The 24,655-nt window shown below is 47.9% G+C and overlaps 1 protein-coding gene across 2 annotated transcripts in view; it reads right to left on the minus strand.

The window, feature by feature from the left end:
• Positions 1-24,655, minus strand: part of LOC119976187 (ras/Rap GTPase-activating protein SynGAP-like) — a 506,239-nt gene that overhangs the window by 407,047 nt on the left and 74,537 nt on the right. Inside the window, exons 2-5 of one of the 2 annotated variants that reach the window (XM_038816494.1) lie at positions 22,255-22,408; positions 16,703-16,801; positions 13,098-13,652; positions 2,684-2,828 (exon numbers count right to left, since the gene is read on the minus strand). In XM_038816494.1, the coding sequence (XP_038672422.1) occupies positions 2,684-2,828; positions 13,098-13,652; positions 16,703-16,801; positions 22,255-22,398 (943 nt within the window). In that variant the 5' untranslated portion in view covers positions 22,399-22,408. Of the gene's footprint in view, positions 1-2,626; positions 2,829-13,097; positions 13,653-16,702; positions 16,802-22,254; positions 22,409-24,655 lie in introns of both variants that reach the window. The other variant, XM_038816493.1, reaches the window with a different exon arrangement.

The following is a 24,655-nucleotide window of genomic DNA, read 5'->3' on the forward strand; positions in this document are numbered from 1 at the left end:
CTAGAATTAATCAGCTCCCAGCCAGAGCAGAAAGACAAGAATCTCTCTTCTTATCCGGGTGAAGGATCAGAGCCAGCAATCAAAAAGAATGTCACAGACGGATGCAAGAAAGGGAAAGCTCTGTTGGGTTGTGGGTGAAGTCTCGAGGTGGTGCCCCAGAATCACAAGGGCGCATATCAGTTGGGACCCCCCCCCGCCAGTCAAGTTCCATATTGCTGATGAGGAATGCCTGACCGCTGGTCTGGCTGTTGTGTTGCAGAAATCGAGTGGACGGGGCTCAGAGCAAGTCCATGGCTGTACTCAGAGTGGCCCAAGCAGAAGGCCCCAACTCACCGCTTCTCTCTCTCCCCCTCCCACCTTCCCAAGTGGGTGTGGTGTGCCTGGTGCCAAGGAGTGGAGGGAGAGATAGGAGAAGCAGAAAGCAGAAGAGAGGGAGGACAGGAGAGAAAAATATGAGCGAGGGGAGCGAGAGAGGAAAAAGGCATGGGCGTGAGAAAAAAATATATAGAAGAGATTGAGTCAAAGGAAGAAGAAAAATTGAGTGAGAAAGTAAGAGTGAGGAATAAAGAGATGAACGGGAGAAAATAAAATAGAATACCTTTCAAAGCTGTCGAGCTGAATGCCAACAGTAAATTTTAAAAAAATAATCAATAAAAAATAATATTTGTTCCCATTCCTTCCCTTTGCTGAAAATGAACATTTGTCCACGGAAAGGAATGGAGTTTCCCACACGAGTTAATGGAAAGGTTTTTCTGTCAGCCCAGCAAACTTTCCCCATTCCCAAACCTCCCCCGCTAAACCAATTCCAGCGCCTCCCACACCTTGATGTTGGGCCCTTTCAAGTAAAGCACATTTTAATTATGATGGAGGTGAAATGGTTTTACCACTGATTTCATATTTTCTTTCAAAAAAATCGAAGTACAGCGGAGTCCGACATGTAATCGGACCTTTTGATGTCAGATATCCACAGGTTACGACTGAGACCTGCAACATCATTAACTTCTTGGTCATTCCCATGGAATCTCCCCTTCCCATTGACAAACTTTATCTACTCTTGCTGCCCTCAAACTCCCTTGCAACCCCTTCCCCCAACTTCCCTATTACCTTCCCCACCCTCCACCCAGGCCTTGCTCCCCATTTCACTACCACCTTTTCTTGTATTCATTTACAGGATGTGGGAGTCACTGGCTAGGCCACCATTTATTACCCATACCGAGTTAACCTTGCGAAGGTGGTGGTGAGCTTCAGTCCATGTGGTGCAGGTACACCCACAGTACTGTTAGGGAGGGAGTTCCAGGATTTTTACCCAGCAACAGTGAAGGAACGGCGATATATTTCCAAGTTAGGATGGTGAGTGTCTTAGAGGGGGACTTCCTGGTGGTGGGTTTCCCAGGCATCTGCTGTCTTTGTCCTTCTACATCTTCGTGGTCATGGGTTTGGAAGGTGCTGCCGAAGGAGCCTTGATGAGTACCTGCAGTGCATCTTGTAAATGTTACACACAGCTGTCACTGTGCATTGATGGTGGAGGGAGTGGCTGGAAGGGGCGGGGGGCAATCAAACAGGCTACTGGATGGTGTTGAGCTTCTTGAATGTTGGAGCTGCACTCATCCAGGGAAGTGGGAAGTATTCCATCACACTCTTCACTTGTGCCTCGTAGATGGTGGACAGGCTTTGGGGAGTCAGGAGGTGAAGGATTTCTAACCTCTGACGTCCTCTTGTAGCCACAATATTTATATGGCTGGTCCAGTTCAGTTTCTGCCAATTGAGCCATTTCAAATCTGGAAGCTTTGGCAATGGATTAGAGGCTATCATATCTCTGAACTTTGCAGATTGAATAGATGGGCCCCATCTTTGAGTTAGCTGACTCAGGCTGAGACTGAGGGGATAAGGCTGCAAAGTGACAAGCTGAGTCCGTGTTTCGGTGAGGGTGGGGCGGGTTTGGGGAACAAAATCAATCCGGGTCCCTGTTCTCAGGATTTTTCCAGCACGTACGTGGTGCGGGCATTGTGGCAAGGCTCTGCTGTGATGCTGACTATAGATCAGCGGCTTGATACTGCTTCCTGGCTCAGTATTATGGGTGGAGCGCTATAGCATGATGCTGACTGTGGAACCTGTTACTGGATGGTTGGAGGCAGGATGGGAGATGGAACAGGGCTAATTCAAACCAGGACAGGCATGAAGGACCGAAAGACCTGCTTTTTCACAGGCAGGCGCTACAAGGGATCGCCTTTCAATGATAAATCCCAGTTCACAAATCAACTAACAGCCCAAGGCCTCCATCATGAATAAGGACTGGGACGGAATCGATCCAGATTACAGTTTTCGTCATCACCTCCCTCACCCCTCCCTCCCCAGCTTTCACCTCCACCCCTTCCGACCAGATCTTCTAACTTCCAATCAAATCCCCCACCTCTTCTTCTCAAAATTGTTACGAATCAAGAGGGAAGCGAACACCATACATTTCCCCCTCCCGGCCCGATCCATGTGCTCCACCACCTTTGCCCTCTTTCCTCTTTAGATACCACACAGGCGTCGCTTCCCCTCCCTGCTAGGCTGGGTACGATGACTGGCGGACTCCGCTGCACTTCATGGCTAGAAGTGTAACACACCAACGTCAGATACAAACCCTGTGTTAATGGAGTGTCGGTAGCAGTGAGTGTAGCGGTCACGTACACCAACCTACCAATTGCGTCCTTGAGGTATTTCTGACCAATCAACTTTAAGTACTCTTCGATCGCCTTGGTCGCCAGTGTGTTCTCACGAAATATTAAATGCTCACGGTCGACAAAACGGTCAACCTCCGTCATCGCCATGTCAGAGAGGAAGTCCTGCCAGAGACAGAAGTATGGCAAAAGGTCAGGTTCATTGACTGAGAATCTTGCTGCCCAAGCAGGAGGTGACTGAGCTGCTTCTTTGTAAATACCTCAATTAGTCCTAATCCCCTGCTCTTCCCGCAGGCAGCCCTGCAAATCTTTCCTTCCAAAATATTTATCCAATTCCCTTACGAAATTTCCTTTCATGCAGTGCCTTCCAGATCAGAAATCACTATATAAAAAGATCCCCTTCACCTCCACTCTGGACCATTTTGCTAATCATCGTGAATCTGCGTTATTGACCTTCCTGCCACTGAGAACAGTTTTCCCCCTACCTACTCTGTCAACAACTCCACCCAGTTTAATTTTGAATGGGAGGTACTGCCAATCCAGTGCCGTGCGCAAGAATGACCGGCTCTTCCCCAGTCTGCAGCATTTCCCGGGGCTTGCGCCAGGTGGGGGATGGGTATCAACCAAAGTACCAGAATCCCAATCACTGAACTCGGAGGGAGAAAAGTGACAAAGATAACAGTGGAAGTGAAGTTTTTGTTTTCCTGAGATGGAAGGGAAAGGCTTGCATTTCTGGAGCGTCTTTCACAATCCCAGGACGTCCCAAAGTACTTTGCAGCCAATGGAAGTGTTTTTGAAGTGTCACTGCTGCAGTGTCTTGTATCACAGTGGGTATTGTTCCCTGCCTCTGAGCCCAGAGCTCCAGCTTCACACCCGACTCTGGGCCTTTTATGGCCACGGAAAGTGTGTTCCTAATGTGGCCAATCAGGTGGATTGGCAACCTGTAAAGCCTTCCAGTATGCCTGTGGCAGGTGGTAAGAGTGGCAGAGTCCTGATTAACACTGCAGTACTTTGCCAAGCTTGACCATGGACTAACACATGAGAGTCTATGGTTACCCGTACGGTACTTGAAGAGAGCGAGAGTGACTGGTGCAATGTAGGAGATGCAGCAGACAACCAACACTGCAGCGTCCCACAAACTGCAATGTGATCACCAACATAGAGAAATTGGTTTTAGCGTTGATGACTTGGGATAAACATTGGCCAGTACATCTTGAAGAACTCAAACGAAAAGCAGAAGGTGCTAGGAAAATCCAGCAGGTCTGACCGCACATATGGAGAGAGAGAGTTAATGTTCCTTTTTCGGAACATACAGGATTTGAAACGTTAACTCTGTGCGGGATAACCCAGTTCCACCAGCCGTGTGTTTCTTGGTGGCGCGCCGCTCGCTGCCAGCGGAATTCTATCTTCCCGCCGATTGTCAACGATATTTGCCATCGTAGCCACCCCACTCTGCGAAGAAATCCACTGGCGGGGTACACTGCTGGTGGGAACTTGAATTGCAATGACCAAAGAATTCTGGCTTCTGTTTCTCTTTCTCTCTCTCTCTCCAACTGCAGACCTGCCAAGTTCTTCCAGCACTTGCTGTCTTTCGTTCGGCTCTCCAGCGTTTGCACAATTAAAATTTTTCTCACCTTGTAGAGCTCCCCTGATCTTCTTTGAATCGTGCCACAAAATCCTTTATGTCCATTTCAGGGGGAGGGGCAGACGGGAACCCGGGGTTTAGGGTCTCATTCGAGAGACAGCACTCCACGACCATGCAACATCTTAATGAAAGGTGCCCTATGATTTCAAGTTGATACAGAGTTCGGGCCGGGGGGGGGGGGGGGGGGGGGGCATTTATTGTCCACACCAGAGTTGCCGCAACCGAGTGGCTCCGCTGGACTATTTCTAGAGTGGGTAAGAACCATTTTCACTGGCATGTGACTGCACACACATGGTAGCGTTATTGATTTCCTTCCCTCAGCAACGTGGGTGAACTGGTTCATTTTATTTTGTTAAAATCTTTTCCAACTTTTAAAAGTTGAAGTTTAATTCTTCAAGTGACACTGCGGTTTAAAATAAAATTAATTTGCGAGATGTGGGCGTCGCTGGCTGGCCAGCACTCATTGCCCATCCCTAATTACCCTTCAATTGAGTGACTTGCTGGGCCATTTCAGAGGGCAGTGACCAGTCAACCACATTGCTGTGGGTCTGAATTCACAAATAGGCCAGTCCAGGTGAGGGTAGCAGTTTTGCTTCCTCAAGGACGTTAGCAAATCAGATGGGTTTTTTTTTTGCAACAGGGGCAGCACGGTAGCACAGTGGTTAGCACAGTTGCTTCACAGCTCCAGGGTCCCAGGTTCGATTCCCGGCTTGGGTCACTGTGCGGAGTCTGCACATCCTCCCCGTGTGTGCGTGGGTTTCCTCCGGGTGCTCCGGTTTCCTCCCACAGTCCAAAGATGTGCAGGTTAGGTGGATTGGCCAGGATAAATTGCCCTTAGAGTCCAAAATTGCCCTTAGTGTTGGGTGGGGTTACTGGGTTATGGGGTTATGGGGATAGGGTGGAGTTGTTGACCTTGGGTAGGGTGCTCTTTCCAAGAGCCGGTGCAGACTCGATGGGCTGAATGGCCTCCTTCTGCACTGTAAATTCTATGATAAATTGCCCTTAAAGTGTCCAAAAAAGGTTGTATGGTTACTGGGTTACAGGAATAGGGTGGAGGCGTGGGCTTGGGTGCTCTTTCCAGGAACCGGTGCAGAATCGATGGGCCGAATGGCCTCCTTCTGCACGGTGAATTCTATGATAAATCGACAATGGTTTCATGGTCATCATTATACTTTCCTTAAAAATTGAATTCAAATTCCACCGAATGCTGTGGTGGAATTCAAACCAAAGTCCCCAGAGCATTGGGTCTCTGGATTACTAGCCCAGTGACATTCCCACAACACCACCACCTCCCCAGTTTGGATATGTTGTTTAGGTTTGATTACTACGACATGCTGTATGACGCCTTATTCAGTAATCCTCAAGCTCTGCACTACCAAGTGACTAGTTGTCTCATTATTAGTCCAGGCGTCTGGATCATTAGTGCAGTGACATGACCACTGCACTACCATCCCCCGTGCTGGTAGCGTGCTGGTTAATGCACTCCAATAAGATTGCTCTGTGTGGTATTTTATTGCAGTAACTAACTTGGCTGTGTAGAATAGGAGAATGGCTGACGCCTATTCAAACAATGTCTTAGCAGGGGATTGGTCTTTTCAGATGAGGAGGCAGAAAAACTGGGGGAAAAGAATTGGACCATTAACAGTCTGACATTCTGCCAGGAAAATTTATGACGGAAGATAAACAGTGCTGTGTCTCCCCGCTAACCCAATGAAAACCTGGTCACAAAATCTTCTGTCCACACTTTCAGGATTAAACTGTTTCAGGCCTACTGAACTTTTTCCATAAATAATGAGCATTCGGACTCGACGGAGCTTTTTTTAATCACCTCGTAACTATTTTAATTACCAGGAGGCACTGTGTGTGGATATTAAGAGGTATGAGAGAGAGAGAGAGATCCTGAACACAACTGAAACCATAATTTCTCATCCAATTTTGAACTCTGATATAAGTTTGATGCCTGAATACTGTGTAACCGGAATATATCAATGAACACAATTTTCGGCAGGATCCGACGATCCCGGCAGTCGGCGGGGCCAAGAAATCCCACCCTCTGTCTTTACTATGTCTTTCATGGCCAGAGTATTTTCATGTCGTGTTTATGTGGTCATGGAGCTTAACAGCACAGAAAGTGGCCCTTTGGCCCTTCGTGTCTGCAATGGCCACCCAGCACTTAACCTAATCCCAATATCCAGCAGTTGGTCCATAGCCTTGTGTGCTGTAGTGTTTTAAGTGCTCATCTAAATGCTTAAATGTTGTGAGGGTTCCCGCCTCTACCATCCTTTCAGGCAGTGAGTTCCAGATTCCCACCACCCTCTGGGTGAGAACGTTTTCCCTCGAATCCCCTCTAAATCTCCAGACTATGACCTTAAATCTATGTCCCCTGGTTATTGACCCCTCTACTAAGGGGAAATGTTCCTTTCAATCTACCTTATCTATTTCCCTCATGATTTTGTACATCTTGGTGAGGTCCCCCGTCTGCCTTGTCTGCTCTGAGAACAAACAACCCGAGGCCTAACCAGCCAGGCGAATTTCCACTGCACTCTTTCCAGTGCAATCACATCCTTCCGATAGTGTGGTGACCAGAACTGCACACAGCACTTCAGCTGTGGCCTCATGAGCATTTTATACATCTCCATCATCACTTCCCTGCTCTTATATTCAATGTCAGCTAATAAAGGCAAGTTTCACAAATGCCTTCTTAATCACCTTATCTACCTGTCCTGCTGTCTTCAGGGATATTTTGATATGTTCCTCAAGATACCTCTGGTTCCCTGTATTTTGTAGCATCCTTCTGTTCATTGTATATTCCCTTTCCTTGTTAGTCCTCCCAAAATGCATCACTGTACACTTTTCAGGGTTAAATTCCATTTGCCACTGTTCTGCCCATCTGACCAGCCCACCAATATCATCCTGTAATCTAACGCTTTCCTCCTTGCTATTTACCACGCCACCAATTTTTGCATCAACTGCGAACTTACTGACCATACCTCCACACTCCCGTCTAGGTCATTAATGTAGGGGTGATTCACTTAGTTGCTGGTTCCATTTACTCGGTCAAGAATCAGCTGCGGTGGTTTCTCACTTCTTCACCGTTAAAGCTCTGGAATTCTTTGTCCCCCTTCCCCACCCCAATTTATCATCTACTTGTCCTTTGAGGCAGCATCCTAGAACATATTGGGTTCGACATGCTGCATGACGCTGCTGACGACACCTAGTTTTGCGTCTCCATCATCTCTCTAGGAATCCCTACAGTACAGAAGGAGGTCATTTGGCCCATCGAGTCTGCGCCAACCCTCTGAAAGAACAGCAAACCTAGGCCCCTGGGTTTAACCCTGGGAATCAGATTATCTGGTCATTACCACCTTGAGATAACTATGTGGCAATTTGGTGGCTGCTTTTCCAGCATTACATAAGTGACTGCACTCAAAAAAAACACTTGAATGGCCAAGTGGCACATTATGGGATGGCAGAGAGGGATACTATAAATGCAACCTTTTTTTTCTGCGGAAAAATAAGGCTGCTGTGGGTTGAAATCTTGCTGAGCGATATTAGCGATTAACTCTTTCATCATAATACTAACAAAGGTGGTGATGGCTTTAATCACATCAGCTGGGAGTTTGCTATGCTGTGCTAGCATGTGTTCCACTCATTTCAGACTGAACCTCAACCCGTTGCCGCTTTAGCTTTCAGTTTTGGAAATTTCTGGAGAGACCAGAGATCCCCCCTCTGTTCTGACAGAGGGGAAGCAATGAAAGTGAAAAATCCCCATCTTTTGGGGGAAGGGCTGATGTGGCGAAAGGGTGAACTCCCACCGTTGTTACAGGTTCAAGGCAGCGAAAGGATTAAACCTCCCATCATGTAAACGTTGACGTGGTGAAATAGTTGATGCCCTCTGCTGGAATGTGACTGAGGCTGTGAAAGGGTTAATTCCCCCACTTTCCCCAAACCAGAGCCCAGGCAGTGAAAGTGTTAATCCACTTTGCTCGGGCAATACCAGGGTGGTGAAAGGATAAATCCTCTATGTTGGACAGAGATTATGGAACTGACAGGGATTGTGGCAGTGACAGGGTTCATTCCAACTGTTGGGACAGTTTTCAGATGGTGATAGGATTAACCCCATCTATTGGGACAGTGTCACACAATGAAAGGGCCCGTCGCTGTTGGGACAATGCTGGGGTGGTGAAAGGGTTGAGGTGATTAAAGGGTTAACACCACTCGGGTTTGGGTTCAACTGGTAAAAGGGTTAATCTCCTCTGTCGGGACATGGTCAAGGCAGTGAGGGGGTTAATCCCTTCTCTTGGAATAGGGTTGAGTGTTGAAAGTATTTATTGCCCCTATCGGAGCACAGTCATTGTATGGAAAGTGTTAACCCTCTCTGTTGGCCCTCTCTGTTGGGAGAGAGTAGAGACGGTGAAAGAGTTAATACTCTCTGTTGGGACAGAACCATGGTGGTGAAAGGGTCAATCCCCTATGTTATGGGACCTGAGGAGTGAAGAAGCTATTTGATGGGAGATTTGAGGCAGTGAAGTAGTTAATTTCCTCTATTGCGGCTGTGAAAGGGCTAATTCTTGTTGCTGGGACAGGAATAAGACGATGAATAGATAAATCCTCTCTGCTTCGACAGTGTCAGGACGGTAACGTTTTAATTGTTTCTGTTGGCACATAGTAGAGGCATGGAAAGGGTTAATCTGCTCTGTTGGGACTGGGTTGAGGCAGTGAAAGTGTTAAATCCTCCCATCGGGACTGGGTCAAGATGGTGGAAGCGTTAACCCACTCTGTTGGGACAGGGTGGGAGTGGTGAAAGCGTTAATACCCCTTTTTTGGGCCTGAGTTGAGATGGTGGAAGCATTAATACCATCTGTAGGGACAGGGTTGAGTTGATGCAAAAGTTAATCCATTCTATCGGGAGAGGTTCTGAGACATTGTAAGGGTTAATCGCCTCTGTCAGGCCTGGATGAATGGATTAAATCATCTCAGTCTGGTAAGACTGATGTTTAGTCTCGAGAAATCTATCGATTTCTGTCTTGAACATCCATAGCCCACTGTGGTAGAGAATTCCTCCTCGTAGAATCCCGATAGTGCAGAAGGAGGCCATTCAGCTCATTGAGTCTACACCGACCCATTGAAAGACAACCCCACCTGGGCCCAAACCCCCACCCTATTCCTACAACCCAACCCGAAGGGCAATTTAGCATGGCCAATCCACTTAACCTGCATATCTTTGAACTGTGGGAGGAAACCGGAGCACCTAGAGGAAACCCACACAGTCAGCCGAGATTGGAATCGAATCTGGGTCCCTGCCTCTGCGAGGCAGCAGTGCTAACTATGCCATCCAAGTCTTAAATGGCCTACCCCTTATCCTGAGATTGTGGGCGCGATCTATCGACCTCATCGCGCCCCTCGGGATGCAACGTGGTCGGTAAATCTCGCGGGGGGCCTCTAAAGAGATCCCACAAGACGCCGTCATCTGGATCCTGCCCATTGAGGTTGGGATCTAGATTTGCACATTCAACTGAGTAGTTAGTCTCACTTCACTATGTCTGCCGGATCTACCCAGTGTCTGGGATCTAACAGTCTCGCCTCAGAGACCCCGAGTGAGCACTGATTTCCACAAATGTGGACCATGCGAACTGGCAATTGGTTGGGGGGGGGGGTGGGAGGGTCTATATCCCAGGTGATCGAGGAGGTATCGCAGGTGGTCAGGGGCCCATGCGTGGTAGGGCTTGGGGCAGTAGTACCTGGCACCCCCACCCCTGATGCCTCCAGGCTGGCAGGAGCACTGCCAGGGCACCAGAAGGTTTTCTTTTTGCATTCATAGTCTCTTTATCCCCTTCCTTAATCAGTTTCTGGGACCTCCTTTGCTGGGTTCTAAATTGCTCCAAATTCTCAGGCGTTTTCCTGAGCATCCTTATAAGCCCTTTCCTTTGGTCAAGCTGGTGAAAGAGTTCATCCTCGTTGACAGGACAGGGTTGAGGTGGTGAAAGGGTTAATCCCCTCTGCCAGCACATGGTTGAGGTGGTGAAAGGATTCATCCCCACTGACAGAACAGGGTTGAGGCAGTAAAAGGGTTAAACCCCCTCTTTCAGGACAGGGTCGGGGCGGTGAAAGTATTAAACGCTCTCTGTCGCGACTTTTAGTCTACTGAGTCTCACTGTGATTTGAGTTTTCGTTGAAATAGCTCAACAAACACTCCAGGATGAGGAAGTGTTTTACACATTTGGATTCAGTCTGACTCAGCCAGCACTGGACATTTCCAGAGGTTACACTTCCTGACAGGATATGACTCAGGAATCTGAGGAGCACGTCTGGGAATTGTTTGGAACTGGTTCGCAAGAGAAGAATTTACGATTCTTCACTGGCCGCCTGGACTTTCTTTTTTGTTGAACAATTTAGTGCTAATGAGGAACGATATTGTTGCGGAATTGAACACGTTCCATCTTGACACTCAACTCTCAACAAACACTCCCAGCTCAGATGCAGCACAGTTTTAGACTCAGCGAAACTCCCTCTATTTTCACCCAACCATGTCCCTCGGTTCCACTGGGAACCAGGTGGAGACTGCCTGAATTCATGTGACTGTTTGGTTCCTGCAAACAGGGTTTCTCACTGTGCCCTGCCCAATACATCACCAATGTAAAACACAGGCTTTGTACCATTCATCGTATTGCAGTTCATGGGAGTTTGCTGCTGGCTGCTGTGTTTCCCTCCATTGCAAACAGTGACAGAGTAACATGAACTGTGGGCCTCAAGTTCGCAAGTCTACAGAGGTACAAGCTGCAGAATATTGCCCTAGCAACGTGGCTGATGGAGAAGGGTGTCCCTCAACAAATGAACAACTACCTAACTCTCCCCCCTCCTAACCCTCCCTCATGCACCCCTTCCCACCCCAACTAGGTAAGCAGAACTGTGACTGCTCTGTGTCATCCTGCTCAATGTAGCTCATCCAAGGATGTGAGCCGAATAAGATACAGTCCATGACTGCACAAAGTCAATAGGAGCAGTGAGATACATGGGCCAATTGGCCCATGTCTCGGCTGCTTAGGGGATGGGATGTTAGATTTTGTTATAAAGAGATTGGAATATAGAGTAAAGGAGTCTTATCACAATTACACCATACTGGCGGGCCTACTGCTGGAGTACTGTGTGCAATTTTGGTTTATTTACCTAAGGAAGGACATACTTGTCCAAGAGTGAGAGCAACACTAGACATTCCTTAGATGAGGGGAGTGTCCTATGAGGAGATTTTTAGTAGACCAGACTTATATTTGTCAGCGTTTCGAAGAACTTCTTAAGGAGCTAGGTGCTGTTTGGAGGTTGAGAGGTTGTTCGTAGGTTGTATCTGGCTGGGACATCGAGAACACGAGGATAGTCTTAGAATGAGGCACCAGCCATTTGGGACTGGGGTGAAGAGAAATTACTTCACTGAAAGGGTTGGGAATCTTTGGAATTCTGTATGCCAGAGGGTATAGATGCTCAGCTGTTTTCAAGACAGGCCAATGTATTTTTGGGTACTAAAGGAATCTGGAAATAGCTCAGGGAGGTGGGGCTGAGATACATTAAGCAGTCTCAAGGGGCCAAATAACCTGTTCCACCTTCTATTGCTTCTGTTCTTATAGTATCACTACTATTTTCAGCCAGGGCAGAGACAATTTGTAGTTGGAACACCTCAAGACCGCACTGGGTTTGGCCTTATTGCACATAATCTCTAAACTGCAACAGTTCTCCCCTCGCGGCATTATGCTAAAAAAACAGGATGGACAATAAATGCTGGCCTAGCAAGCGACGCATACATCCCATGAATAAATTTAAACAGAAATTATCCTGCTCTATTTGGGAGACATTCTTGCAGCTTCAGCCGGGAATCCTGTATTGGCGGAGTGTTTTTAAAATCGGCTCTGCAGTCTCCTTTAATGCACTGTTTCAATTGACTTGGGCTGGTGAGTATTATCTTTTTTTTTTAAATTTAGAGTACCCAATTAATTTTTTCCAATTAAGGGGCAATTTAGCGTGGTCAATCCACCTAGCCTGCACATCTTTGGGGCCTCACGGTAGCAAAGGGGCCTCACGGTAGCATGGTGGTTAGCATCAATGCTTCACAGCTCCAGGGTCCCAGGTTCGATTCCCGGCTGGGTCACTGTCTGTGTGGAGTCTGCACGTCCTCCCCGTGTGTGCGTGGGTTTCCTCCGGGTGCTCCGGTTTCCTCCCACAGTCCAAAGATGTGCGGGTTAGGTGGATTGGCCATGCTAAATTGCCCGTAGTGTAAGGTTAATGGGGGGATTGTAGGGTTACGGGTATACGGGTTACGTGGGTTTAAGTAGGGTGATCATTGCTCGGCACAACATTGAGGGCCGAAGGGCCTGTTCTGTGCTGTACTGTTCTATGTTCTATGTTCTATCTTTGGGTTGTGGGGGCGAAACCCACGCAAACACGGGGAGAATGTGCAAACTCCACACGGACAGTGACCCAGAGCCGGGATCGAACCTGGGACCTCGGCGCCATGAGGCAGCAGTGCTACTCACTGCGCCACCGTGCTGCCCCTACTGGTGAGTATTATGGACTGTTTACTACAAGCCCTGCCATAGGCCTCACTCCGCTCTTAACTCACTTGCTGCCACAGTGGTGCCTTGGATGCTTTGCCTATTCCCATTCAAAGGATTCTGCCCCCCTTAATGTTTAATGGCGATGCAGCAGTGAGAAAAGAACATACCTCGGAGAGGAAGCCCTCCGCCACCTCAGGAGTCTGGTTCTACACCTCCAGGTTAGCAGGCGGATTGGTGTTGGCTTACCTTCGCCTTGCCCGTGCTCTGTAGGATGTGCACCAGCGCGCACGCCACCTCCTCCTTGTTCTTGACACCCAGCACGGGCTCCAGCACCGCGCAGAGCATCTTGTAGTTGTTGGTAACATACTCAGCAAACTCCTTGTACAGCTCCATGGGCAGGATGTTCATGGTTTGGTAGCGTGACTTGATGCGGATGGTGGGGCCGCCTGCTTTTCCCCGGCTGGAACTAGGCTGGCTGACTGGGTACCACTGCTCCACAAACTGGCGGCTGGCAACGCTGCTGATGGGGATGTTGACCAACCCCACGTAGTTGCTCTTGTCCTTCTTCTTCTTCTTGTCTGTGTCCTTGTACAGGTGGATGCGGATGTTGCGCACGGCTGGCAGGTTGTTGAACTCAAAGTGTTCTCCCCAGAAGACGTTGTCCGTCTTCACTTTGCTGGTTGTCCGAGCGTACAGCATCTCATCCAGGCACAGCTCGCAGTAGTAGCGCTTCTTGGGTGGCAGATCTTTGCCCTCGATGATCCAGAGCTTCAAGACATTGTCAACGCGCCTACTGTTGTCCTGTTGTAGGGACAAGAAGGGGGGGAAACATGGTTAGATACATGGTCTGGATCAGGGGTCACCAGGTGAAGAGGAAAGTTTGAGCCAGGATTACACATTCAGGATCAGGCTCAGGTGTCACCAGGTTCCAGAGAGGGTCTGGGGGGCAGGGGTCACCAGGGCAAGAGGAAGGTTTGAGGCAGGACCACTCTGTCAGGAAGAGCGCCAGGATCGCCCTGACTGCAAGTGGGTTTGGGTCGGGGGGTCACCAGGTCCTGGAGAGGGTCAGGGGTCACCAGGTCAGATGAATATTCAGTGTTAGGGGTACCCAGGTCAGCAGGCGGGTCTGGCCCAGAGGTCACTATGTTGGGAGAAAGGTCCAGGTTTGGGGTCACTGGTCAGGATGGAAGCCTGGGTTAGGGGTCATCGGGTCAGGAGACAGGTCTGGCTGTGGCCCAATTTTACTCTCTTTGGAGTGATTCGATCCTGCTGGATTCCAGCTTTCCCAGCTAGGTTACAATTATCCTCAATTTGTAGAGAAATCTAGACAGAAACACTGAGCTCCAACAGACATTAGACTGAAGCCATTTTGTCATCTCTACACGACGGGAGATAATGGGGCAATGTGGGGTGAGAATGGGTTAGGAGCGTGGGGAGCAGGAGCAGGTGAGAGAGGGGAGAGGCGCGGGTCAATCTCAAGAGGTTTCTGGTGAAAGTTCATCCACAACGTTGAACCTTTATAAAGATTAGAGAGAGAAATGGAGTTTTATTCTTAAAAACTAACACAAAACCGTTTCTCATTTGGTAAAACAAATGCACACAAACCCCAACTGGTTTTGAACTGACACCAACAGACAAGTCCACCTCTGGACTCTTATGTTCCATGACAAACCTTGGAATTGAAGGAGCACATGGAGTGGTTTTGCAGTCTGAGCTCAATGATAACATCTGCAAGGCTTTCATTCACATTAATGAGAAACTGCTTGTACTAGGCTCTGATTGACAGCTTCCAACCAACTAGCTGCCTGGATTGTTAAATTTCCCTCCACACTTGAACAGATCTCATGTAGCCTGTACAAATATGTAGCTGTGATCAACAGCTTTTGACCACATTAAAAATGTTTAAGTGAATTAAACATTCACTTGATGTGATTGAAAACCTTGCAGATCAAAGATCTGAGGGCGTTTAGACCCTCGGGTGGGGGGTTCTGGTATGGGATGGCTCTGGTTGGTAGTATTTGCATTCCAGGGGAGAGGGAGGTCCTCTGATAGACTTTTGGACACCTTAAAGACTTGGCCCACTGCAAGGTATATCACGCCAGGGCCAGGCTGACAAATACCTTCACCAATCCATGCACACGTAGATCGCAGAGGCATGGAGTTCCGGCATCCAGCCCGTTAATAGGATGCGGTCAATTTGACCTATTTTCATCCTCGCACTGGTGCAGATCGCCAACCTCGATGCCGCCTCCAGCAGGGAAATAAGAGCATCGGAAATGGATCAGCGCCGTTTTTGGCAAGGTTGGATTCTCCACCCGGTTGCAGATCTCTATGCCGCATTGGTCAACGGAGAATCCAGACCATTGTTTTTTATTTAAGCTTTCATGGGATGGTATAAACCACAATACTTTTAAACACTCTTGCTATGAAAGGAGCTAAGTGGTTTTACTTCCTCTTATTCAGAGTAGAAAGCAGCTCCTTTTGATGAGATGAGGAGCCGTCAGCTATAACAAGAGTGTTTATAAACATTGGCATCAAAGTAGGGGACTTGAGATGCATTCAAGTGTGAAGGGAAAGATAGCTAAACAATCCACCAAGCACCTGTCTCTGGATTAATAAAACTGTTAGTCACTGGCTAGTGAAATGTATTACTGTGTGAAATGGAATGGGAGTTATGCATTTCAAAGGCTGTCAATGGATTTGAAGCCCTTTCAAGAACATTTTGTTTTTGAGGGCACCTCTGATACATGTAACAGCAGCTGCTTTGTACACTTTTGTCAGAGGCAGCAGATGTTAGGGAAGGGAAAGTAAAAATGCAGTGATCTTTCACTGTACTGCCTGGAAGGCTCTTCAGCCTTCAGGCAGGAGTGATCTGAAAGGGGGTTCTGATGGGGGTGGACCTGAATGTGGTTCTGATGGGAGGGGTGGGGGGGGGGGGGGTTCTGATGGGGTGACTACTGATTGGTGGTTTGATGGGGATGACTGATGGGGGATCTAATGGGGATGAGGATGCCCCTCATCAGTGGTGGCTAGAGGGCTCTGGCTCAGTGAAATTTCAGTGCAATTATAAACACATACAGTAGAACAAGGTAGTTGGAGTTAGATGAAGGAAATACTTGGGGCCCAACCCCAAGTATCAATAGTGTGACACTGTTGAGACTGCCACCTTCATTTTGGGTCGGAGGGAGGTCTTTTTGTTGTTAGGCCATTGGGTGGTCATGACTATTATGGGATCATGCCATGGGATGTTGGAGGCCACGTTTGGCGTGGGATGCCAAACTGGTTGTTGGCTGGCTCTGAGGCGGCCATATCAATCATTGGCTATTCCGTACCTGTTACAGCCTGCTGACTAACCATGTGCATTGTGTTGTGGCCCAGCATTATTATAGACATATTTCTCATGTGCTGCCATTGCTACCTAAGACACTATAGCAAACAAAGATGGTGGGCCACCTAGCAGCTCATAAGAAACATGGCCACTTTTCAGCTGGTGAGAAGCATGGTAGCCCACAACAAACAAGGCCACGCTTGCTGCGAAGTAGTCATGTTTTTGGGTTGTTTGCCGACTATGTTGGTTGTTCATTGGGTGGGCACACACATTTGTTGGCAGGCTGGCAGAGCAGGCATGTTTGTTGTGGATTTTTTGGGCAGGCACGCTGGTCTCAGGAATGATTTAACCCTGGTTATAACATAACAAATAGCACAATATGCCCAACAATAAATCCAATCCTATCAACTAATGTACAGGAGATGCTACACGATTTAGAAAAATATCAAGTGTATGTATGTATATACACAAAGGCGGCTTAAACTTCTGACAATGCCTACATAATCTGACATAAATTTAATACCTTGTTTGGCTTCACTGCCCGCTGCAAATTCTCAATCCATTTGTCTCGTTCAGCCCCTGACCTACAGGCAAAACATTTTGTGCCAGATGGAGTAGTCACCTGCCATTTGAAGAAAACAAAACAAGATATGTCATCAGCACATAGGGCACTGGCTGTACCAGAAACTGTAGTTGCCCTCAAACTGGCCAGGGATTCAGAAATAAGTAAACCTCTGAACCATCTTCAACCCACTGCCAGCCTCGGCCCCTCAATTGAGTGGGTACCGGGGGTGCTCTCACCTCTGGAGTCAAAGGTTGTGGGTTCAAGTCCCAATTCAGAGACTCTGTCACCTAAGTCAGTATGGAGGGGGAGAGCTGTACTGTTGGAAATGCTATATTTTTGGACAACGCCTCCAATGGCCGAGCTCACTGAGATGTTTTGTTGGGTGAAAAATGGAGCAATGGTGGACGAATGGAATTGCAGCACAGATTGGCCACAGCCTCGCTGAATGGCGGTACAGGCTCAAGATGCTGAATGGCCTCTTTCTCTTCCTGTGTTCCCTTAGCTTTGCCAACACTCCAGGTTTGTGCTGATGTATCCAGGAACTAAATGGCAATCTTCCCAGACACTGCTACAATCAAAACCAGGGAGTAAGATCGTAGGGACTTACTTTTGGGAAATAATTTTGTTTATTCTTCACTGGAGATCTGAAGCAAAGGCTGCTTTGACTGAATGCACAACATGGCCGGAGAATCCCAGGAGTGGCCTCCCGCGGACCTTTTGACAGCCTTCGCGCCTCATGGGATTCACCGAGGTTCCGCGAGAAGTCAGAGTCAGAACTCCGCCAAAAAGGGCAGGACTAAACGGCGCAAGTGGAAGTACGACCAACTCACCTGGGATATTCCAGCCTCCATCGATTCACCAGCCTCCCCAGGTCGGGGGACAATCAGTGCTGGTCCACACAAGCATGGACCAGGTGGAACGGCACTTGGTGGGGTCCCCCGGGCATTTGGAGACCCCTGGGTGGTCAGGGGCAAGGTGGCTCCCTGGCACTGCCCTTGGAACGTGGGCACCATGGCACGACCAGGCTGGCACCTTGGCACTGCCACCTGAGCACTGCCAGGTGCCCGGATGGCACTGCAAAGCTGGCAGGATCACTACCTGGGGGCCAGGGTGGCAGTGCAAAGATGCACAGTACCTGGGTGGCATTGCCAAGGGTCAGGAGGCAAATGGGGACATGCCCATTAAATGAGGTGGAGGCGTGCAGGGCAGGTAAGTAGGGGCCTCTGGAATGTTGGGGGGGTTGACGGATGGTGGTCCTAGAAGTTAGGGGTGCTGTAAGGGGGCTTGGGAGGGGTCTGAAGAGGGGGACCCCCTGGGACCACACAGTGGGGTGCACTCATTCAGGGGTGTGGGGGTGACATTGCTCATGGGTGGGGGACCCACAAGCTCACATGTGCGATTGGGCCAGGGTTGCCCACCATGGATGATGGGGAATGGGGCCAGGAGACCCTCCCATGTTAAGTTTGGGCTCTGGGGAAAGTTGGGGATTTTTGTAAGGGCCTCGGATATTGGGACTCCATTTAAAAATGGGGTCTCAATCTCTCGCTACAGTGGTGAGTTCTGGCGAGCAGAGCTCCCCATTGTAAAATAAAAACGGGGCTATATGCGGCCTCGGCTGAGCGTTCCCGTTTAAGCCCCTTATTCAACGCGAGTTGCGTTGAATAGTCACTTGTTTCTTGGCACACTCACTAGGGATTTCAGTCCCTTTTGGGAAGATTGTACCCTAAGTGTAGGATAAACACGTGACAAATTTCCCAGGGCCCGAAAAAAATGACTAAGTGTCATTGAATAGCAGTGGGAGACTTTCCGGCCGAGCTGGAGGGAAACTTTCTGAAAAACCCGCCACAAATTAACTGAAGGTTTTGTGGAGAATCACACCTGACAGTTGAGAATCATCTAATCAGTTAATTAAGAAGCCTTTTTCATTTCCTATTTTCCTTTCGCAATGCTCGCTGTGCCACTGTACCTCAGTGCGCATTCTCCAAATCTGCAATCTAATTTGCGGCTCTGAAGAGAGAGCTATAGTTGAAAACCAGCTGCAAGCACTGTTTGAATCCTATGATTCATTTGGGTGCAAGTCGTTTGCAAACATTCCCCACCCTGGATCCTCCCTGGCGAAGCTTGAAGGATGGAGACCCAAAGCAAAATTTTCTCCGACAACATTAAAATCCAGCCCAAAGAACATCAATAAAATTCCCCAAGAGTACATTATTTAATTTCTGCATAAAATGGAGAGTGAAGATTGAGTTAAAAAAAAAATCCCCATGACTCTCCTCTCATTAGAAAACTACAAACACACAGCAAAACCTCACATCAAGCTCTCTAAATTATGTATACTTTTGGAATAATTCATTTAATTCCCAAATTAAAGCAATCAGGTCCTTGAGGATGGAAGACATGATAAACTCATAATTGATTCACAATTATGGCTACAGTCTTGGCATAAATGCCTGAAAGCCAAGGTTTGGACAGCTCCCAACTACTTTTTGCTATTTATACCCTGTTTCAATCCACTGAGACCATCGAGATACCAGGTATATACACATACAGAGAGATAGCCAGACAGAGAAAGGAGGAGAGGAGAGAGAAAGGAGAGCAGAGAGAGAGATGTACTAGAAGGTATCATGAAGGCTACTGGTTGCATTCTCTGGTCCCCTGACCGCGGGTTTCTTTCCCACTGAAGTCACCCCATGCCACCGGGAAACCCGCGGGTCGGGGTGTGCTGCCGGCGGGAAGAGTGAATCTCAACCCCCCCGCCCCCGGAGAATTCTGGTCCACATCTACATGGAGATACAGGGCAAACTGGGGTTGTTCTCCTTAGAGCAGAAAGGGTTGGGGCAGCTTTGATCAAGGTGCTCAAACATTTGAATGGATTGATAGATTAAATGAAGAGAAAATACTTTCATTAACAGATCGATCAATGACCAGGTAATTGTTTATATATAGAATAATGGATGCCTGGGAGTGAGTTACAGACTGGAATCTAATCGAGGGGTTCAGATAGTTTATATATAGAATAATGGATATCTGAGAGTGAGTTACAGACTGGAATCTAATCGAGGGGTTCAGATGGTTTAGATATAGAATAATGGATACCTGGGAGTGAGCTACAGACTAGAATCTAATTGGGGGGTTCAGATGGTTTATATATAGAATAATGGATACCTGGGAGTGAGTTACAGACTGGAATCTAATCGAGGGGTTCAGATGGTTTATATATAGAATAATGGATACCTGGGAGTGAGTTACAGACTGGAATCTAATCGAGGGGTTCAGATGGTTTATATATAGAATAATGGATACCTGGGAGTGAGTTACAGACTGGAATCTAATCGAGGGGTTCAGATGGTTTATATATAGAATAATGGATACCTGGGAGTGAGTTACAGACTGGAATCTAATCGAGGGGTTCAGATGGTTTATATATAGAATAATGGATACCTGGGAGTGAGTTACAGACTGGAATCTAATCGAGGGGTTCAGATGGTTTATATATAGAATAATGGATACCTGGGAGTGAGTTACAGACTGGAATCTAATCGAGGGGTTCAGATGGTTTATATATCGAATAATGGATACCTGGGAGTGAGTTACAGACTGGAATCTCATCGAGAGGTTCAGATGGTTTATATATCGAATAATGGATACCTGGGAGTGAGTTACAGACTGGAATCTAATCGAGGGGTTCAGATGGTTTATATATAGAATAATGGATACCTGGGAGTGAGTTACAGACTGGAATCTAATCGAGGGGTTCAGATGGTTTATATATAGAATAATGGATACCTGGGAGTGAGTTACAGACTGGAATCTAATCGAGGGGTTCAGATGGTTTATATATAGAATAATGGATACCTGGGAGTGAGTTACAGACTGGAATCTAATCGAGGGGTTCAGATGGTTTATATATAGAATAATGGATACCTGGGAGTGAGTTACAGACTGGAATCTAATCGAGGGGTTCAGATGGTTTATATATCGAATAATGGATACCTGGGAGTGAGTTACAGACTGGAATCTCATCGAGAGGTTCAGATGGTTTATATATCGAATAATGGATACCTGGGAGTGAGTTACAGACTGGAATCTAATCGAGGGGTTCAGATGGTTTACAAACAGAATAAAATATATAATATCAAACCCCAGTTCAACACCTGACCTGAATTCTATTACCATCCTTCATCCTTTGTCTCGATTCTCACCCCAACCATCACCATTGTCCCCTATTCTAACTCAGCAGCTCCAACCCTAACTCTTACCCCAACATCCATTCCAGCCTTCATGTTCAAACCCATCCCATCCACCCCCCCGCCCTTTCAACCCTCCACTCATCCATATCCCCATTCCCATCACTGCACTATTTGCCCCATCAGCACCTGCCCCTACCTACCTTTACCCTTTTTCCTTCACACCACCTTACCACCAGCCTCTATCCCAGCCCCAACACTTACAAGCTCCCAACCACCACACCCTGCTCCCATTCCCATTCAGACTCCTAACACTACCCTACCCACATGGGCAGCATGGTAGCATAGTGGTTGGCACAATTGTTTCACAGCTCCAGGGTCACAGGTTCGATTCCCAGCTTGGGCCACTGTCTGTGCGGAGTCTGCACATTCTCCCCATGTGTGCTTGAGTTTCCTCCGGGTGCTCTGGTTTCCTCCCACAGTCCAAAGATGTGCAGGTTAGGTGGATTGGCCATGCTAGGTTGTTCTTAGTGTCTAAAATTGCCCTTAGTGTTGGGTTGGGTTTTGGGGATAGGGTGGAGGTGTGAGCTTGGCTAGAGTGCTCTTTCCAAGAGCTAATGCAGACCCGATGGGCCAAATGGCCTCCTTCTGCACTGTAAATTCTATGATCTATCTATGATATATTTGTGGTGAATGTAACTCCGTAATTCACACTGTATTGTATGTACATGAGACCATGCATTTGTAAGCGCAGTTGTGTTGCCCGACCACTAAGGGCAGTAGCGCTAGGAATGCTTAGGAGTTTGTACAGGGCTCCACCCTTGGCTCCGCCCATGACAACTCCCCCTGGACTGCTGTATAAATACCAATGCTCAGAGTCAGTCGTTCAGTTCATAGAGAGTTCAACGCGGAACAGGCTGGCTCTGTTGTAAGTAGATTAAAACCACTGTTCATATCTTAAAGCACGTGTCTAGTGAATTGATGGTTCCATCTATATTGTTATTCTGACCCTCACTCCGTTCCTATCCCTCTTCCCGCGCTCTCTCCCGTAACAATCCATAACCCTATCTCTCTTCTTCTTCCATCCACACCCATGATCTGAACTGCAAGCCAACTTACAAATTGATCACCTAAGCACCCAATGACCATTCGGGCAGGGCCCTGTGCTAAAAGGCACCCACAGAGTGACAGAAAACTGGCAGGTTTTCCTGCAGATTGGGCTGAGCTGTGGAACAGCAATGCCGTGACCCACATTGCAAGAGACCGCAGAGCAGCATTGGAAAAGTGACTCATGCCTATAAAGTGTGCAGGTAGGCCTCTTACCTCAAAGCAGAACTCTTGTCCCAGAATGCTGCTGTGCACTGGCTTGATGATGGCATCCTCGTCAATGCTGAGCTCCAGCGCTTCTGCCGCGCTACTGGGGCTCAGCAACGACTCATGGGAGTGCGACTCCTTAAAGCTCTGCATCAGACGGGTTCTGGAATAAAGAAAGAGAGCATGAGGCTAAAGCGGGTAGCAGCTGCAGGCCAGACACCGGGCATTAACTGAAGCCCTTTACTGCAGGCCTCTCTCAATCATTCATTCAGTCATTTTTTGACTATAATGCGCGTTGCACTTAAAAAACGGACACAGCTTGTTTTATTGGCTAGATTTGTGTTCCCTTGAATCTCTCTCTTGACATTCTCTTGAGGTCCAAAGTCCTCATTTTTATGTGAAAGAATCATTCAGATTAGTTTTTCAACGCTGGAAGATTCTGACACGTTACGAGGGGAAAACACAAAAAGATTCTTTTGAAAATGCCAATAAAAAAATACCAAACATAATATGCCAGATGCACACGACTTTAGTTCCATCACTTTTGAATCCTGGCACCAAGATGGTTGCCGCATTAACAACAGGGAGCCAATGGATCAGTAAATCGTATTTTCATTTCTGTCACAACTGCTGGAAGCTTTAAACAACAGGAAATCACTTCTGATGTGGAGGCATTGTGGTTGCTTCAATGCTAAACAAAAAAGCCATCCAAATCTTATTTAGTAGCCTCTGTGGACAGTCAGTTCAAAGTAACCTTACAGGTCTGCATATTTAATGTCAAATCTGGAGCTGCGTGTCTATGGCTCTTTTTGTCCTTGTTCGGGATTCACAGTGTCTGTTGTTTTAAATACTTTTGCGCTTTGATTCTCTAATCTTTCCTTGCTCTCTCTCTCTCTCTCTCCTCCCTGTTGTTCTTGCTGCTGGCACCACCAGAGTGATCGCGGAGTTTCAGCTTTCCAGGACATTAAAAGCAGCAATGCAAGTGCATCAAACGATCAGTTTTTGATCCTGAGATAAGCTCCCAATCTCATATCCGCGCCATCACCGAGGCAGTCTACTTCCATCCGTGATGTGGCACGACTTTGCCCCTATCTTAGAGCTCATCTATGATGAAACGTTCAACCATTCTTTAATTACCTCAAGACTCAACATTTCCAATTCACTCCTGGCTGGTCTCCCACATGCTAGACTCCGTAAACGTACGGTCACCCACAATTCAACTATGTCTGTCTTTCACTCAACAGCAACTCCTGTCCCCTATATCACCACTCTGCTTTCTGATCTACATTAGTTCCTGGTCACCTTGATTTAAAAACGTTCACCTTGTTTTCAAATCCCTCCATGGTTTTGCCCCCCCCCCATCTCTGTCATCCCACCCGACCCACCGAGATATCTGTGCTACTCTAATTCTGGCCTCCTGTGCATTCAAAGGAAGGCAGTGGTATAGGAACAGGAGTGGCCAAATCGGCCCCTTGAGCCTGACCCGCCCTTCAATGAGATCATGGCTGATCTGTGGTCTAATCCACATACCTGCCTTTGGCCCTTATCTCTTATTATATTTGCTGAACAAAAGTCTGTATATCTCAGATTTAAAATTAACAACAGCTTCAACTGCTGTTTGTGGGAGAGAGTTCCAAACCTCTACCACCCTTTTTGAGTGAAGAAGTTCTTCCTAACATCTCTCTTGAATGGTCTAGCCCTAATGTTTAGACTATGGCCCCTAGTTTTATAAACTCCAACAGTGGAAAGAGTTTATCTTTATCTACCCTGTCTTTCCTGTTAACAAAAACTAATCTGTGTAATCTTTCTGCAATAAGTCCACTGTGGCAGAAGTCCTTTCACCAGAATTCCTTTTATTAACAAAACACAGGTGCATTCAGCTTGCTGTCTACACTGGGAGTGCATTCATCTCACTGTCCGCACTGGGAGCGCACTCAGCTCGCTGTCCACACTGGGGGTGCACTCAGCTCGCTGTCCACACTGGGGGTGCACTCAGCTCGCTGTCCACACTGGGAGCGCACTGAGCTCGCTGTCCACACTGGGAGCGCACTCAGCTCCCTGTCCACACTGGGAGCGCACTCAGCTCGCTGTCCACACTGGGAGCGCACTCAGCTCGCTGTCCACACTGGGAGCGCACTCAGCTCGCTGTCCACACTGGGAGCGCACTCAGCTCGCTGTCCACACTGGGAGCGCACTCAGCTCGCTGTCCACACTGGGAGCGCACTCAGCTCGCTGTCCACACTGGGAGCGCACTCAGCTCGCTGTCCACACTGGGAGCGCACTCAGCTCGCTGTCCACACTGGGAGCGCACTCAGCTCCCTGTCCACACTGGGAGCGCACTCAGCTCGCTGGCCACACTGGGAGCGCACTCAGCTCGCTGGCCACACTGGGAGCGCACTCAGCTCGCTGG

The sequence above is a fragment of the Scyliorhinus canicula genome, chromosome 13 (assembly GCF_902713615.1).
Source record: "Scyliorhinus canicula chromosome 13, sScyCan1.1, whole genome shotgun sequence".
Classification (NCBI taxonomy): Eukaryota; Metazoa; Chordata; class Chondrichthyes; order Carcharhiniformes; family Scyliorhinidae; genus Scyliorhinus; species Scyliorhinus canicula.